The 16,767-nt window shown below is 44.1% G+C and overlaps 1 protein-coding gene across 2 annotated transcripts; it reads right to left on the bottom strand.

The window, feature by feature from the left end:
* Positions 1-1,601: 1,601 nt before the first annotated feature.
* On the bottom strand, positions 1,602-16,558 carry TMEM43 (transmembrane protein 43). 2 transcript variants are annotated; one of them, XM_066614994.1, is made up of 13 exons: positions 16,449-16,558; positions 14,328-14,462; positions 12,131-12,280; positions 10,337-10,471; positions 8,150-8,244; positions 7,023-7,072; positions 6,371-6,440; positions 5,902-5,972; positions 4,746-4,867; positions 4,377-4,451; positions 4,173-4,274; positions 3,626-3,743; positions 1,602-2,691 (listed from the first exon to the last, which is right to left on the bottom strand). In XM_066614994.1, the coding sequence occupies exons 3-13, from the start codon at positions 12,269-12,271 to the stop codon at positions 2,489-2,491; spliced, it is 1,182 nt and encodes a 393-aa protein (XP_066471091.1). In that variant the 5' UTR covers positions 12,272-12,280; positions 14,328-14,462; positions 16,449-16,558; the 3' UTR covers positions 1,602-2,488. The 2 variants fall into 2 exon arrangements, with proteins under 2 accessions (XP_066471091.1, XP_066471090.1); XM_066614993.1 differs by lacking the exon at positions 14,328-14,462.
* Between the last annotated feature and the right edge of the window lie 209 nt (positions 16,559-16,767).

Genomic DNA, 16,767 nt, shown 5'->3' with positions numbered 1-16,767 from the left:
ACAGTGGTTCTAGGATTATAATGGAGTAGTCAACCTTTTTCCAAATATAGCAGATTGCATTAGGAGTATAACAGATGTGGACAGTAATGACATACAAAGACACCTTTACACATCTCCCTCCCCTTGGATAAAAAATTTTTTTTTTCAAAACAATTGTGATTTAACCTTTCAGTAAGAAGCAAATACATTCAGCTGCCAAATGCATAGATTAGAGCAATGTTCTTCAACCTGTGCATCAAGACCCCAGGTTGTGAAGCCTCATTTGGGGAGTCACAGCAACCTTTCAAAGCCTGTGCAAGAGAGGGCCTGGATCAAATAATCCAATAATGGTGCTGCCTTATCAAAACTGAGTTCGTGATAACAATCCTACACAGCCTCTTCACACTGTCTTGCGCTGCAGCTTCTAAGTCTGGTCCTACTCAGGCTGCTACCTCACAAGGTTATGGAGAAGAAACAGGGAAAAATAAGGTGGGCAAGGACAGGAGGTGGGTTGGGTTCTGGGAGGGGGGTGAGATAGGCAGTGGGTCCCCAGTATCATACTTTAATTATTGGGGTCATGGCATGAAAAAGGTTGACGATCACTGCATTAGAGACAATCTCTTACGGCTGTTAATACATCTTTGGTTTAGTATTGCTTTTTTAAAGAGAGAGAGAAATCATAATTTAACTAGAAAACAATCCAAACCTTTGGAAGATTGGGCTGTACTGCAGAGCTTTTTGTGACAAAGGAAGACACTTCCACAGCTGCAAAATGGCTGCTGATGGAACACACAGTGCTCCATTGGTGGCCATTTTGGGAGCACTACCATGTCAGATGACAGTGCTCCCTGTCCGTCATAGGGCCTGTTCATGTATGGTGGAGCAGATAAGGCTGTGGAGGAGCAACTGAGTGGGGAGGGTGGAGGAGGCTACAGGAGGGAGTGAATCTGGTGGCGATGGAGTGCACCACATCCTACTCTCTTTTTGCAGCTTCCCCACCCCCTTTTTCTCCTCCGACACGCACTAATCCAAGAGCACTGCCACAGATCTGAAGAGGTCTGTTGCAGGGCAGGTGGGTTACAGAGGGGTAAGGGGATTTAAATCCCCTTTCCACTCCAAAGCCTCCCAATCTACCCTCCCCCCGCTGGATAGTGTGGTCCTTTTTGATAGAGCTGTACTAGTGGGAGGGTGAGAGAATAAAATTTGCCTCTAAGTCAGGGGTTTTCAGACTGGGGCGTCATGACACCCCAGCCCTGCCCTTAAGGGGCGGGGGCAGCCAGGAGGCAGGGAAGAGGCAGCAGCGCGATCCCCAGGATCACGCCTCTCAGGGGGGCTGCAGGGGCTTGGGTACACGGGTACACTTACCAGAGCCTCCTGCAGCCTCCCAGGGGTGCGGGAAGCCCTGCACAACCTTCTGCAGGGCTCTCTACAGCTTTGAAAGCGAAAGCAGAGCGATCATGTCCCGCCTCTGCTAAAGTGGAAGTGGAGAGTAATCGCTCCACTTTCACTTCTGAAGCTGCGGGGAGCCCTGCAGAAGGTTGCACAGGGCTCCCCACACCCCTGGGAGGCTCTGGTAAGTGTACCCAAGCCCCTGCAGCCCCCCTGAGTAGAGTGATCCTGGGGATCATGCCGCTGCCTCCCCCCGCCCCCACAAGAACTTAGTGCGGCTCAAACTTTGGGAGTTTGAATACCACTGCTCTGAGTAATATACATTTGCAAAGTGGTTTCTTCACATTTAGAACGATCACAGATACAAATCCAATTGAGGCATCTACCATATTGGTGTTATGGCTAAAGAAAAGGGTATGCAAAAAGAAGAATTAGGACAGAGGTGCATGCATGCTTAATATCTGAATACAATTCAGTATTAACACTGGAAAAAAATGCAGATAGGTACATTAACAAGGCCAGCAGGGCTGCATGTGCAACACACTGGAGGTCCTACATGTAACTTGAAATACAGGCGCACACATATACAAGGATTAGAACCAAAACGTCATAGGGCAAATGTGAAGTGTGACACTGACATGCATTTTAAAAATGTCTAGCACATCCTCAGCAGAGGTAAGTGGGGAACTGGCAAATACTGCAATGCTTTGCACACCGTTTCAAAGCTTCACCTAGTTTCCATCAAGGCTACACGGAGTAGCCCTTCCTTTCTGAGAAATAACAGATGTTTTCCTCAGATTATGAGACCATTTCACCTGTGCTTAATAGCAGGCATAGAAAAATTCCACTACTTATCTCTAGTATTATGCTTCCTGACTTAGCAGGGGAAAAAACGGGAACAATTGTATTTTCCCCCCTGGTTACATTATAAAAACAGTACAACTGTTGTGCATCTGGTTGCATCATGGAACTCTTTGGTCTGAACTGCAGTGTCAAAGAGTTTTGAATTTTGTGTTTAAACACACACACACACACACACACGCACAGCGATTGATGCTTCAGACGTCTCGTGGTTCCAAGGAGATTCAGGAGTAGACACAGAGGTACACTCTTCTCGCTGTCACTGCTGCTTCTTTGGTGGAACCCGGGATCTTGCAATCACAATGGGAACTGCAGCCAATAACCCAATCAGTATTGCCCAGAGTGGTCGGTAGAAAAGCCACCCGGCTGAAATGGTCAGCAGGGATAGAGAAGTGGCTAAACAAAAGGCAAACGCTTTCAGGCCGATGTTAACCAGGTCCCGGACTACTGGAAACCAGTCCACTGCAATGGGGAGAAGAATCAAGCAGCACATGAAGCATCTGCATTAGTGTGAAAAAACTGCAAAACAAATGTGATTGCTAAACTGAGCCTTGAATCTAATCAGCATCCAGGACAGACCTCTTCTTCACCATTGCATCAACATAGGATTAAGTCTTCACCTCCTTTGTCTCTTTGTCTGGCCTCTGAGCTCTGAACAACCAATGCAATACCACAGGCAGCACACTGGACTTGGGAAGGCAAAAATGAAAGTCTATTCACCCACAAAGCTCACTATGTCTTAGCTCATTCAGTCTCAAAGCATTAGTGAGAGAATACAAAAAGGAACCTTAGATACCACCTTCAGCTCCTTGGAGGAAACGGTGGAATACAAATGTAATACCTAAAATAATTTCCAGCAAGGGTGTAAATAAACAGTGCTGACTGGTGGTGTCATCCATACACAAAGGAAAGTTTGAGAAAGTGCACACACTTTACCTTAAAGGGTGCATGAGTGAGCAATCAGTTCATAAAAGAAGTAGACTTTTTGCATTGTCCACTTCTATAAGAAATGGAAGCGAGTTTCTTGCCCTCACAATTTGCAGAGGCATGACTTTACTATAGCTCAGTACAGGAATAACTCCATGCTTTCCCTTCCAATAAGTTGTGATCTAAACTAGAGTGCCCTACACAATGAAAAGATCCATCATATTCTGACACCCAGACCAGCAACAGCATAATATTTGAAGCCGGGGGGGGGGGGGAGAGACTAGGTCAACATACAATCAATGGAGAGCTTACATCTAGTATAAACAGGATCTTTACACCTCTACAGCAATAGTGAGTTCAATGATCAGGTCATATTTGAAATGCAGAACTCCCTAGGTATGCAAGTTATTTGGTTCCAAGACTTTGATTACTGTTTTATTTAGAAGCCAGGCTGCATCAACAAACTTACCTAAGGTGTGAAAAATTCTGGTCATCAGACTGATACCAACGAACATTGCCAGCCAGCCAGCCCCACGTAGGCCCCAAGTTTTCATGCTGTTACCTGCATGCTCTTTTTGGAATACTTCCTAAAAATGTGAACACACCTGATCACATACTTTGCTATCCTATAAGCACACATTCCATTATTTCTGCATATGCAGCAGGAAGCATAAACAGAGCTTTTGAAATTCTCAATATCAAACAGTACTGTCGATAGATGTGCACGTATTTTTGTACCTTCAATCTGTGTTGAATATCCTAGAAGCCAACCACAATTTGTTGACTTTTTCTGCAAGGTTTTGTTTTTTTTTAAAGCCATATTAGACCTTCTGCGTTTGTGAAATACCATGACAGTCAGCTGATCTACCAGTTGATTCCCAAACTGAGGGTCATGACTCACTAGTGGGTTGCAAGGCCTCCTGGACAAGCTTTCCACAGCCTCCGGACCCAGCAGAAAACCCACACTGGCCATAACCCATGCCCAAATCAACTCTTACCCGATTATCAACTCTTACCTCAACGGAGAGTTCACCAGGATGGAGAATTTGTAAGACATCCCCAGATTTGGTTTGATATGAAGCCAAGCGGTCCCCTTGTTGACGAGCAATTATTGTCACCTGAAAAGTGGCAGAGGCAAAAATGTAACAGATTTCAACTATTAGGATTATGGAATGTTGTCACTTTGCATGGAGGGGAATGGGAGAGAGCCAAACACTTACCATATCTACTGGGCCCACGTAGGGCACATCCGCACTTAAACCTGCATAGAAGAAGGAAACACGAAGGTCTCCAACCTGAAAGAGGCAAGCAACACTGTTGACAATGGATACATCCCAGCAGAGATTTTAGGGGCCTTTCACATCCTCAGAGATAATGCTACTCCCACATTTCAAGAGATGGAGGAAGCTCACTAGCATAACTTCTCTCAGGCTGCTAACAGAAGGGAAAGAAGGGAACAACTTTATATGCGGCTAAGGTCCACCTTGTCAAGGGCAAGATATTTGCATTCAAGGAAGGGGAGAGGGGGAAGACAACACATGACAAAGTGCTGCATGTATTCATTTTTGTTCCTGTCACTGGCTTCTTACTTCTGGACGCCGAGGGTTCTCGCTGTGAAAGAAGTAGTCCCCTGAGCGGATCACATCAGCATGGGGATCTTCCAGCCTGGACAAGCTCATCTGTTTGAAGTTATCAATTTTGTCCACAAGGTCTAAGGAAGATGAAAAAGTATTCACTCTATTCTGGACACTAGCACAGAAATGTCAAACTCGTTTCATACAGAAACGAACACACTGTTCTCGCATAGAAACACATTAGCTGCAAGGACAGAAGAAAAATACGGAAGTCTTGTTCATATTTTCAAGATATGAGAGAGCCCAATTATCAAGCAGGGAGAGCCCAATTATATGTATGTTGGGGAATAGCAACACTAAATTGCATGTACCAGCAGAGGGCAGCTGAAATGATACTGTACCTTGTAGTGTTCCCTTCTAGTGGTTGTTGAAAAAGATGTGTCTTGATTTCCTCTTAAAATATACATTCTCTTTCTTCCTGGCTTCTCTCTTGTGCAGATGTGTGTTTTCTCAGTCTCTGCTTTTAATTGTTTTATTGTACTTGCATGCACCCAGGAGCAGCTATCTAGGGCTCCTGGTCTTCGAAGTGTTGAGAATCCTTGATCTAACTAAGTGTGTGTTACCATGGAGTTGTGAGTAAACTTTTTTTTACTTTAAAGATTTTTGCTCAAGTCTTCTTGTGCCTTATTTGCTGCAAACAACATGGGTAGAGGAACAACTCCCTTGGCCAGTAATTGCTCTGTTGAGTCTAGCCCTATTCCAACATTATAATGGGGAATAGATAAATTGCTTCTGGGGGGCTGCATTCGACCCACAGGCATTTATGTTTGACACCCCTACCCGAGAACATGATACTGAATTACAAGCCTATCCAGACCATCTTGGTCTCATGTACTTTCTGCCCTGCAAGGGTTCAACAAAACCCAAAATTATAATAATAATAATAATAATAATAATAATAATAATAATAATAATAATAATAATAATTATTATTATTATTATTATTATTATTATTATTATTATTATTATTATTATTATTATTATTAAGGTTTTCTTTGTTATTTTTCCAAAATGAAATCATCTTAAACTATTTGTGGGTGGGGGTTGGTAAAGGTGAGAAGTGTTGGTAAAGCTTTGCCTAAATAAAACCAAACTAAAACTTCTTTCCTACCTTTGGAAAGGAAGTAAGCGCCCACCTGAACATCAGGTGCAACTGCAGTGAAAGATTCTACAGCCATGGCACTGTGTGGACAAAAAGATTGGCAGGTGAACTCCAGCATATTGAACAGAAAGGTAAATGCAGGGCAACTGTGATTAAATCAAATGCATGCAAGACTCCTGACAGAACAAGGATCTGTGGGTATTTCTATATTCCTGAGTAAAGCAACTAGCATGTGGCCATGCTGTCCAAAAACCACACACAAGTTCATTTGCAGAGTGATTCTGGTTCTGAAATAGCTGACAAAGTCAGCTGGACTGAAGTGTTAAGTGCAATAAAAAGAAATCTGTGGGATGCCCCATAGTTCACAAGAACCACATCAGAAGAGCCAGAATTCATCCCAACTTTACAGAATGTTCATAATGAGAAAACTGGGTACGGAGGGGGGGGAACAGCAGGTGGAGAGAGAGACAGAATTTACCTGGGATTTTTATGGCCAATTTCACGATCAAAATTTCTGCTGTTGACAAGTTCAGATTTCCATTCAGTATCTGAAAAGGGAAAAGAGGTTGTGGAGATGCTAGCCCAGAACATTCTTCTCAGCTTTTATTGATTATGGACACAACTAACAAACAATAGAGGCACTGAAAGACATCCACATACTGAAATGTACAAAGGGGGAGGATAGGGGGACTGCCTCACTGCTGTCTTATAATCATGAAACTGTTCTCTTACTGCTACTCTGCTGTATTTAGCAAGGAATGTTTTATCCATTACTGTTATTTTATTGCCTATTGATTGTGTTTTAATTTCTAAATGATCTTATGTTTAACCTTATTGTAAGCCACCTTGTGCAGTTTTTAAACTGCAAGAGGGGTATAAATTTATAAAATAAATATTGTCCCAAAATCATTTTCAATTTTGAACACTATCTTTTTCAAGACAGTAGTTTGGCACACCTTTAAACAACACAACAGGAAGAATTTCAACAGAAGCAGTTCAGATCATCACAGGACAACTTTTCCCAGCTCCAAGATAAGACATTGAGAGCTACGAGTTGAATTTCTGCCCATCTCTCAGTTGTCTGAAGTCAAAGATAGCCAACAGAAAAATTTCTTTGCTAGTTTACTTACTATATGTATATCTTGTTTCTTTCTTAACTTCGCCATTTTCTTCATATTCCCTATAAAGGAAATAAATAAAAACACACAGAAGCACAATATGCAATTAATTACAACCCATGATAAGCTCATCATATTCCACACAACTTTATTACACACAACAGGCCCAATATTAGCTAGTGCCAGCATAACATCTTCCTTAACCAGGTGAATGTTTACACAACAGATTGCTGGCCAAGCAGTGCAGTGTGGTGAGGTAATGGATGCTCTGCTGGGATGGCAGAAAGAACTCAATAAAGAGATGAAAGCCGCTGGTTGGAGTGACAGAGAGGGAACAGTAAGAGTGTTGCAGAGAGGAAAAACAGGAAGAAAGAGCTGAAGAAAAGTGAAGAGATAGGTAGTGGTCTGATAACAGAAAACATAAGGAAAGGATGTGTAATCTTACTATCCCAGTGCACCTTACTATCCCACAGGAAACCTGCCTGAAACAGTCTACAAGTGGAAGCAACTTCATGTGGCATTTCCTTCTGCAGGTGGTGCCACCACAGAATCTCCATAGGAGGCTCTATGAATTTCAAAAAAGCAATGGAGGCGACCACATGCAGCAAGCAGTGCTATGCATAATGGGCGGCATGTAGTGCCAGCACAATGAGGAGGCAGTTTCAAGCAACTTCTACTAAGGAGCCTGAACATGTGAAGTTGCTTTAAGAGAAAATGTCACCGTTGGGGGATGGGGCAGCACTGGGCCCCTTGGCAGGAATGGATGAGGGCCACAGAAGCTGGAGGGCCAAAGAGGCAGGGAACAGAAGACTGTGGAAAAAGGTCTCCAAGGTATCTCAGTTCCTCAAACTTTCCACTTCAAATGCCAGCTATAAACAAATGACTCATTGTCTGGCACTCATATACTCCCAATAGCTTTGAATATCAGTCATCACAGAGAAAAATAACTGGACACTAAAAGAAAAGGCCACACTGAATCACATTCACAGGCAGGCCCATGCCAAGAGGGTTGCATAGAAGAACAAGTTGCAGTTGGACAGATATACATGCACGCCACTTAATCTCTAACTGGACTGAGTAAACTACAAGTGCATTAACTACACCAGGACAGAGCAAACATTCATAAGGGTTCATCTTACTTGGAATCTTCATGCTCAACCCACTGGTACATTTCCACATGGCGCTTTAGTTTAACAGCCCGGATAGAAAGCCCATAGCTGGGATCATACAAAGGCTAGCAGACACAAAGAGAATTTAAGTCAGAGGTTAAGTCAGTACTTCCTTAAAGATTGGAGCCAGAAATCAATGTTAGTGGCCAATCAGCAAGGCCTGATAAGCAATTATTTTCCCACCCAATGTTTTCTTCTGCTTTCAAGAATTATCAAGCTGCAAATTGGCTCTTAACCCGGTCTTCTGATTGTCCAAGAGCCTGATATAAGCCCTACCAAAGCAAACTAGCCGCAGTTCAAGACAGTGCTGGTAACTAAAGCAAACATGATGGGATGATGGGTCTTTATTATCTCACTCACAAGAACCGGCCAAAACACGGGAGTAAGAGGACATAAATAAGAAGGAAAGAAAAAAAAACAGATATGCCTGGTAGATCCAGTGCTGCGTGGACACTATTTGGCAAGTCAACTCACTAGACCTAGCTTTCTGATACGGAGTCTTGGCTAACAGAGGCCTGGCTGGGTAGCAGATTCTACTCTCCACTATGCCACAATCCATACAGCTGTACTATCTTGTCATTCATTAGTGTGGGGTGCAACAGATCTCCACTCAAGAGGCGGCTCCAAGCCTTGCTGGCATGCTACTGCAATATCACGGTATGGTAAAACACGAACTGGAAAGCCCCTTAAGGTTCTCAAACTCTTGTGTAGAGTTTGAGATGCTCTAAGTGTTTGCAGGGGCAGGGGGATGGTGGCAAAGCAGTCGGAATACTTGCACCACCAGCTGGATCCAGGGGCTTGGTTTTTACTCACTCCTGCCTGCTGTGGCATCTGGGGGGTGTGTGTGTGGGGAACCTTGCAGTGCACTCTGTGATCCACAGGCTCCATGTGTCTCAAAATGTTGAAGAAATGCTATTGCGACCCACTTCCGGTTTTACAATCGCAACCCGGAAATGGGTTGCAATTGCATTTCTTCAACGTTTTGAGATGCAGGAAGCCCTGCAGGGCTCCTCGCACTCCCTGGATGCCACAACAGACAGGGGTGAGTAAAAACCAAGCCCCTGGATCCCCACTGATCATTCTGATTGCGTCACTGCCATCTCCCACTCTGCCCCTTAAAGGGGCAAAGGCTGAGCTTCTCAGGCTAGGGCATCACAACACCCCAGTTTCAGAACCTCCGCCTTAAAGCAAAGACTTTTCTGCATACCTTTTCTGCATACCTTCCATGACTCAATTCCTGCAAGGGCTCAGCCCTGGAATCTGCTTTTAATGCCAATATGTGGTTGTGAAACATCCCAAGCAACAATAAGAGGTGGTTCCAAGCATGTGCCTGCCACTGAGGAACCACAGCAATTCCAGGGAATAAAAGTTCTGAGTCAGAGGACATGACTGCCAAATGCCCAGTGCCAGCCTTGGGGTTTCAAGAAATTCACTTCTGGACTGTACTCTCTTAAAATATTTTAGGGATCAATATTTGCAGGAAAGTGCTATGTGAACTGTAATTCAGTAGTATTCTGTGGCCCAACAGGATCCAGCATCATTTTGAGAATTGAACAGTAGGCCACAGCAAACAGTTCTGCCAATCCAAGATGTTACTTATAAAAAGGGATAATGGGGCTTCCAGTTATTTTATTTTGATTATTCTTATACTTTATAATTTTAAACTTTTAAAGTGGTGTATGTATGCATCTATTTGATGCTCTGCTTTAATTTTTATGCCACTGTTCTATTTGGTAAGCTGTTTTGAGTGCCCATTCAGGAGAAAACTGAATAACTTGAATAAATACTGAGTCAGATCACTAGGCTATGTAATTCATTGACAGCGGTTTCTCCACAGGTTAAGACAGGAATTTTTTCTCTACCCTACATGGTGATTGGGGGGGATTAAACCTGGGACATCCTGCATGAAAAACATGCACACTACTACTGAACCACAGCCCATTCCCATATTTTCACTAGTCTACATTAAACTTTGGATCCAGCTTACAGGTGCAAATTCTCAAGCAGACATAAAAATATTGCATGGGATAAGATGAAGAAGACATCTGAGAACTTTTTTTCTAGGAAAGGCATCTGCACTCAACAGAAAAGGCTGCAGCAAATCATTCCCCCCTCCATCCATTTAAAAATGTTTTCTTATTAATCCATTTCACTTGCCTTTGACGTTTTTAGGGCACCAGACAGGTGCACCAATTTCCTGTCGTTCTCACGTAAGATACTCTGGATGTTGTCAAGAGGAACCACCACAGAAAGCCCCTCATCAAGAGAGCGAGCAGTCTTCAAAGCTCGCCCCTGTAGGAAGTTAAGTGAGTAAGAGAAGGAGGAAAAAAGGGAATTAGAACACATGGGCCAAGAGAAGGCAACAATGGCAATGAAACACTGTGCTGGAAGTAACTACTGTGTGGACTAAGCCTTGTGGAATGAGAGTACATTAAGTTTCCAGACATAAACAGAGACCTAAGCATCGTAAAAGCCTCATTATCTGGCACTTGGTGCACATTATCTTAACACCCTCAAAATCTAGCATCCCATTTCCCAACCAGATGCGCCAGAAAGCCCTCAAACACAAGTTTAAAACAGTCCTCTCTCTCCCCCACTGTTGCTCCCCTGTATACTCCCTCTGAAGCTGAAGGAAGAACACAGTGCTCACAACTAGTAGCCAGTGACAGACCTAACACAGTTCTGTAATTATAGCTGAGATGTCAAAATGATTTTTTTGGGAGATGTCACACAGTTATTAAGGGATTCTATAAGCAGAAGCATAAAGTGAGGGTTTGATAGGCAGCTGGTGGTAAAAGTACAATGGACAGTTTACTCAACAACCAAACGGCAACAAGGTCAGTTGCTTGACAAGCATCATCCCCCAACACATCAGCTGTTAACCTCTTGTCAAGGTTTTATAAGCATTATAACGGAATAATACTTTAAGGGATTATTTATAGATGATGATCACAGAAGTGAAACCATCTGCAAACAGCATCACATAGTCTCAAGGGAAATTAATCTGCTCCATTGTATTTAGCAGATAACCCTTTGGGGGGGTGGGTGTAAAAATGAATTGAAGCAGTGGGGAAAAAACACTGAAATTCTGTTAGCAGAAGGGCAGAAGTCTGCTATGTTTTATGGCACAAGGTTTCCAGGCCCCAAAGATCCTGGGCAAGAGAACATGTCCAAGCAACTCCCCAAAAGAGAAGAGACTCAGAGGACATGCAGGTGGGCACAGCTCAATCCTGTAGGAAGCGTACTAGATCCATCCTGCTAGAGTTCAGGGTCAGTTATGAAAGAACAAAACCTTCTGGCTGACAGAGGATTGTCCTCATTAATGCTGCTGTAATAAAGGTTGGGGACAAATAATTTACAAGACAGCATTCCGTACACAATTTGAATAAGAGTATGTGCAAGTTTCAAACAATGGATGCACATGAAGGGCATCAAACTCCAATAAGATGGGCAACTAACTTCCCCACTAATATATGTCCATGCCTTCCCCTACTCACAACATCAACTCCACCTTATTCCAATTAACATGAGAGCCAGGCCAGTACAGTGGTTAGGAGATGAGGGAGACTCAGGTTCAAATTCCTGCTCAGTCATAGAACTCAATGGGCAACTTTGGACCTGTCATCATCTCTCAGCCTAACTGAATTCATAGGAGGGCAAAACGGGGATGGGAAGAATCACGCATGCCACCTTGGAGAAATGAAATAACCAAACAATAAGCTTCCAAATTCCTCTTCCTGCATGCTTTCTGCAGGATAACCCAAGGTGAGAGTGAAAAAGAAGGTTTGGGGGGAAAAAAGCCACTGGTAAAGTTCACTATTTGAGATTTAGTTGCATGCAGTGTAGAAGGCTGAATTAGGCCCCGGGGCTTTATGTTTGCCACCTCCGCTCCCCCCGCCCCTATCCGAGAAACAATCTGAATATATTTTTTTCCTCCTCCTCTCCACTTACCTCATTAGTAAAAAGAAGGTAGAAAGCGAATGCAAAAGTGCCTAGCCCAATGAGCATCCCCCCGGATGTCTCACTGAGACGCTCCAAAAACCCAGGCTTCTGCTCACTTGTAATTTTAACATGTTCTCTCTTGTTACCCATGTCGGAGAACTATTCAAAGAGAAAAAAAAAAAGGAAAATGAAATAATCGTGGACAGTGTTATCTCCACAAAATGATCTCAACACCTAACTCTCCAGTCAGCGGCCTGACACCGTTCTGGCAAAGAGTTTCCGACACAGAAGCTTCCCCAGCAAGAGAGACGGTATGTGCACCCAGCATACTAGTGGCACCACACAGGTGTTGTGAATAGCATTGTTGGCAATTTCCTAGGAAAAATGATAGTTTAGGATAGGATGGTATTTGGTTACTGATCTGCCATGGCTCTACAGGGGCTCAGGGTCCAATCCTATCCAACCTTCCAGCACTGGTGCAGCCACAATGCAGCCTTGAGGTAAGGGAACAAATGTTTCCATATCTTGAGGAGGCCTCTGTGACTGCCTCCCCACCACAGGATGTAGTGCACGCTCCATTGGCACAACTGCACCAGCACTGGAAAATTGGATGGGATTGGGCCTTTAGACAGAAGTCATTTCCAGCCCCATGTGGAAATGCCAGGAACTGAACCTGGGACTGTCTATACACAGCACCTGAAATATCACCAACAGACCTGCAATCCCTCCTTGTGGTATATACCAGTTTTTAGAAGTCTCAACCATAAGCTTGGGACTTATTTTTGCAAATTCACCTATGATGTTTTTGCCTTCCCTACTGAATGCACAGTCACTTGTGACAATTTAATCAGAGTACAGTTTGGAATTGGAAAAGCTGTTCTAACAGAGCAAGGCTGTGGTTAGCAGAACACTTATTGAAGAGTATTCCTGTTCAGTCTGGGCCAATTCATATCCTCAGTTGGCCAAGAATTGTAGTTCTAAAGGGGAAGGAATGGGTACACACACACTTCCCATCCCTTGAACCAGACACTCCTTACATAGGCCTGTATACATAGACACAAAACCCTCAGGAGGAGGGGGAAAAACATTGTCAAGCAGCCTATGTGGTTGCAGGCCGACACATGGAACACATCTGTAACATAATACCATATATACTGTACACAGACCACGTATTTCTCCACTATATGATCCTCTCTCAGTCAAATGCATGAAGTGGCCCACCAATTTTGGAGTCTTCCAAATGTTAAAAAACTAAAGAATTGCAAGGTTTGGTTCATTTTTTAATTTCTTGATTTTAAAATCAAGATAAATCTAAATGAGCACAGAGTGCTCAATCGTTCACAGAAGATATTTCTCAAACTATATTATGACACAGCCCTAAAATAACGTAGTTACAAAATTAAGAAGAGGACTGAAGGCTTAAGCACATGCAAGGGTGTGTCTAGTCAAAATATTTGGTGGCTGCCGTAGTAACTTGCTTTGGAACCAAACATGAATACACACTTGTTTCTCAGGGTAACATCATGCACCCAGTGCAAAAAGTTCTACCTGGATCTATAAGCAAGAGTAATACATGTCTACTGCTGCTTGTTTGTAAGCACAGCTTAAGCAATTGTTTTGACGCATTAACATCAGAACGCCTTTTTATAACAGAAAAACACTGCTTCACAACATCTTGTACTTTAGAAATTCTGAACAAACCACCATAAAAATCAAACCATACATGCTGATACAGAGACATAACTTTAGTAGTACTGATTAGGAAACTATAACAGGAATAACACTAGAACAACTGGCTGAGAAAGCAGATTTGGACTGCAAGCCTATACACACTTAACTGGCAATAAGTCCCACTGATCTCAACAGGGCTTATGTCTGAGTAGATATGCACAGTATTGCATGGTGGTGATGTGAAGATGATAGAGGCATCTTGTTAGCCTAAAGAAGGATTGCCAGTTTTCTTGAATTTTCCAAGGATCTTCCTTTGTCTAAGGGAGGGGTGACTAAACCCCAGCCTGGGGGCCATTTGCAGCCCTTAGGGCCCTCCAATCTGGCCCGCCGGGATCCCCCAATAAGCCTCTGGATCTTCAGAGACTTGCTGGGATCTCCTAGCCTTGTCAACCTTTTTCTGAGGAACTGCTGATCAACATTGTGCTTGGTTTTTTAAATCTGGGTTTTGTTTTCTTTTAAAACAATGTTTGCTCACCGCAGCCCGTTATCTTTTCTTATGTCAATCACTGGATACCACTTTTCATTAATATAAGATGGAAAGTAGAAGCAAGCCACTTTTAAATTGCTTTATGCTGTAGCCAGGGCAGGTCATAATGTTTACATGTATATGCTGGAAAGCAACAAGACAAATCTGTTAAGATTATAAATGAAAACACCCTAGAGGCAATTCACAGACAAGCAAACACCCTTTTCCAAGGGTATAGCTGAGTAACATGGTAATAGCAGAAAAGTTTGGCAGCACAGCCTGTATCATTGAGAATCACAGTAGTTTACAACACATGATCTTTCAAGGATGCAATACATCCCCAGTGGCATAAACCAGTGTTACTTGAGGTGGTGTCTGGTGGTACACACAGGACCCCAACATGACCAGCAACAACAATAGGAGGGTTTGGCTCAGTGGGCAGAGCTCCTGCATGCACTTTTCTTGTGCTAGAAAAAGCTCTCCTGTCCACCCTGAGCCTCTTTGTTGCAATAGGTGGATCATGCGAAGTCGTACAGCAGGGGAGAAACATTGAGAAACACTGGTTTAAACGGGACAGGGAAGAAAGGACTGCTCTGCAATGTAACCCAAGCAATATGCATCATTTTCTTAGTTTATACATCTAAACCAGCATTTCTCAGTGTTTGTCATATCACTTCACGCCGCCATACCACTTCACATGGTCCACCTATTCAAGTACCAGCAGATGTAACTGGCAATGACATCATCACCAGTTAATTCTGGGTTGGGAGGCCTGATGTGACACACTAAACCAGGGGTGCCCAAACCCTGGCCCGGGGGCCACTTGCGGCCCTCGGGGACTTCCAATCCGGCCCCCAGGGAGCCCCCAGTCTCCAATGAGCATCTGGCCCTCTGGAGATTTCCTGGAGCCCATGCTGGCCTGACGCAATGGCTCTCAGCTTGAAGGCAACTGTTCAACCTCTTGTGTGAACTGTGGGATGAGGGCTCCCTCCACTACTTGCTGATTCACCTCTGTGATGCAGCATTGGCAGCAAAGGAAAGGCCAGCCTTGCTTTGTGCAAGGCCTTGAGCTACTGCAAGACCTTCATTCATTCATATAAGTTCCATCTCTAATATATTCATTTATGTAAATTTATTCAAATTTTAAATGTAAATTAATTCTTTTTTCCCGGCCCCCAATACAGTGTCAGAGAGATGATGTGGCCCTCCTGCCAAAATGTTTGGACATCCCTGCACTAAACAGTAAGAAGCTCAAAGTAGATGGGAAGGCCTTTTTGAGCGTGGAAAAAGCATGTTTTGGAGCTCTGCTTGCCAAGCCGCGCCTGCTACCACTGTTTGTTGTGTCGCATTCCTGGTCTCACTGTCGGGCAGCAGGTGTCCAGGGGTTCTGCAAGTACCACCAGACACCTCTTCAAGTACCACTGGTGGTACCTGTACCACTGGATGAGAAATACTGCTGTACAGCTGAAGTTTAGATGCGTAAACTAAGGATGTGCACTGCTTGGGTTTTGATCATAAACCAAAAAAGGGGCTGCTTCCTGCAGACAGGTCATGCTGATAAACTAGCTAGGGATTAAGCTAGCCCACATACAACCCAGTAAAATATTGAAATGAACGGGGACCAACTTGAAATTGACTCAGAATCCACCTAGTAGGTTCCAACCCACAGTTTGAGAAACAATGCGCTAGGGGCTAAGCTAGCCCCCATATAACCCAATAAAATATTGAAATGAATGGGGACCCACCTGAAATTGGCTCACAACCCACCTAGTAGGTCCCAACCCACAGTTTGAGAAACACTGCGCTAGGGGCTAAGCTAGCCCCCATACAACCCAATAAAATAGTGAAATGAATGGGGACCCACCTGAAATTGGCTCACGACCCACCTAGTAGGTCCCAACCCACAGTTTGAGAAACAATGGCTCCTAGGGCTAAGCTATCCCCCATACAATCTGAGCCTACTCCTATTTACTCAGGAGTAAGCCCATCCTAGCAAGCTGGACCCTTCACCCAGGGTGCACCCAGAACTGCACAGCCTGAACATGCCACCAGCCAAGCACTGGCGGGTCCTTCACCCGCCCTGGAGAAAACAGCCCCTCTCCAAGAAGAAGCAAAAAGAGCCGCACTTACACTGCGAGACATTCTGGGCTCCTAAAGGAGTCCCTACGGAGAGACTCTTCAATGGGAAGCAGAACCAAGCAGGACACAAACCCCACAGCACTGCAGGAAGGCGCTGGCTCAGCCCTCACCCCAGCTGGCCCCGCCCCCAAGGCCAGGCTCTGCCCTTGCCTCAGCCTCTCCCTTCAGATCGTGCCAAAGCACGCGAGTCGAGAACGGCATGCTGGGAAATGTAGTCTTTGGAAAACCCAAGATAGCGCCGGGAGGCCTGTCTTTCGCAAAGCATTGCTGGGAATCCCATTGAATTGCTGAGGGGAGGGTCTAACCGTCA

This window comes from Tiliqua scincoides, chromosome 2 (assembly GCF_035046505.1).
Source record: "Tiliqua scincoides isolate rTilSci1 chromosome 2, rTilSci1.hap2, whole genome shotgun sequence".
Lineage (NCBI taxonomy): Eukaryota > Metazoa > Chordata > Lepidosauria > Squamata > Scincidae > Tiliqua > Tiliqua scincoides.
The sequence above is the reverse complement of the archived record's forward strand: the minus strand, read 5'-3'. Positions and strand labels throughout refer to the sequence as shown.

Coding starts and splice junctions, on each gene's coding strand:
- TMEM43 (XM_066614993.1), bottom strand. Junction 4,452..4,745: donor AGAACCCTCGGCGTCCAGAA/GTAAGAAGCCAG, acceptor TGCCTCTTTCAG/GTTGGAGACCTTCGTGTTTC. Junction 4,275..4,376: donor ACGTGGGCCCAGTAGATATG/GTAAGTGTTTGG, acceptor GCCACTTTTCAG/GTGACAATAATTGCTCGTCA.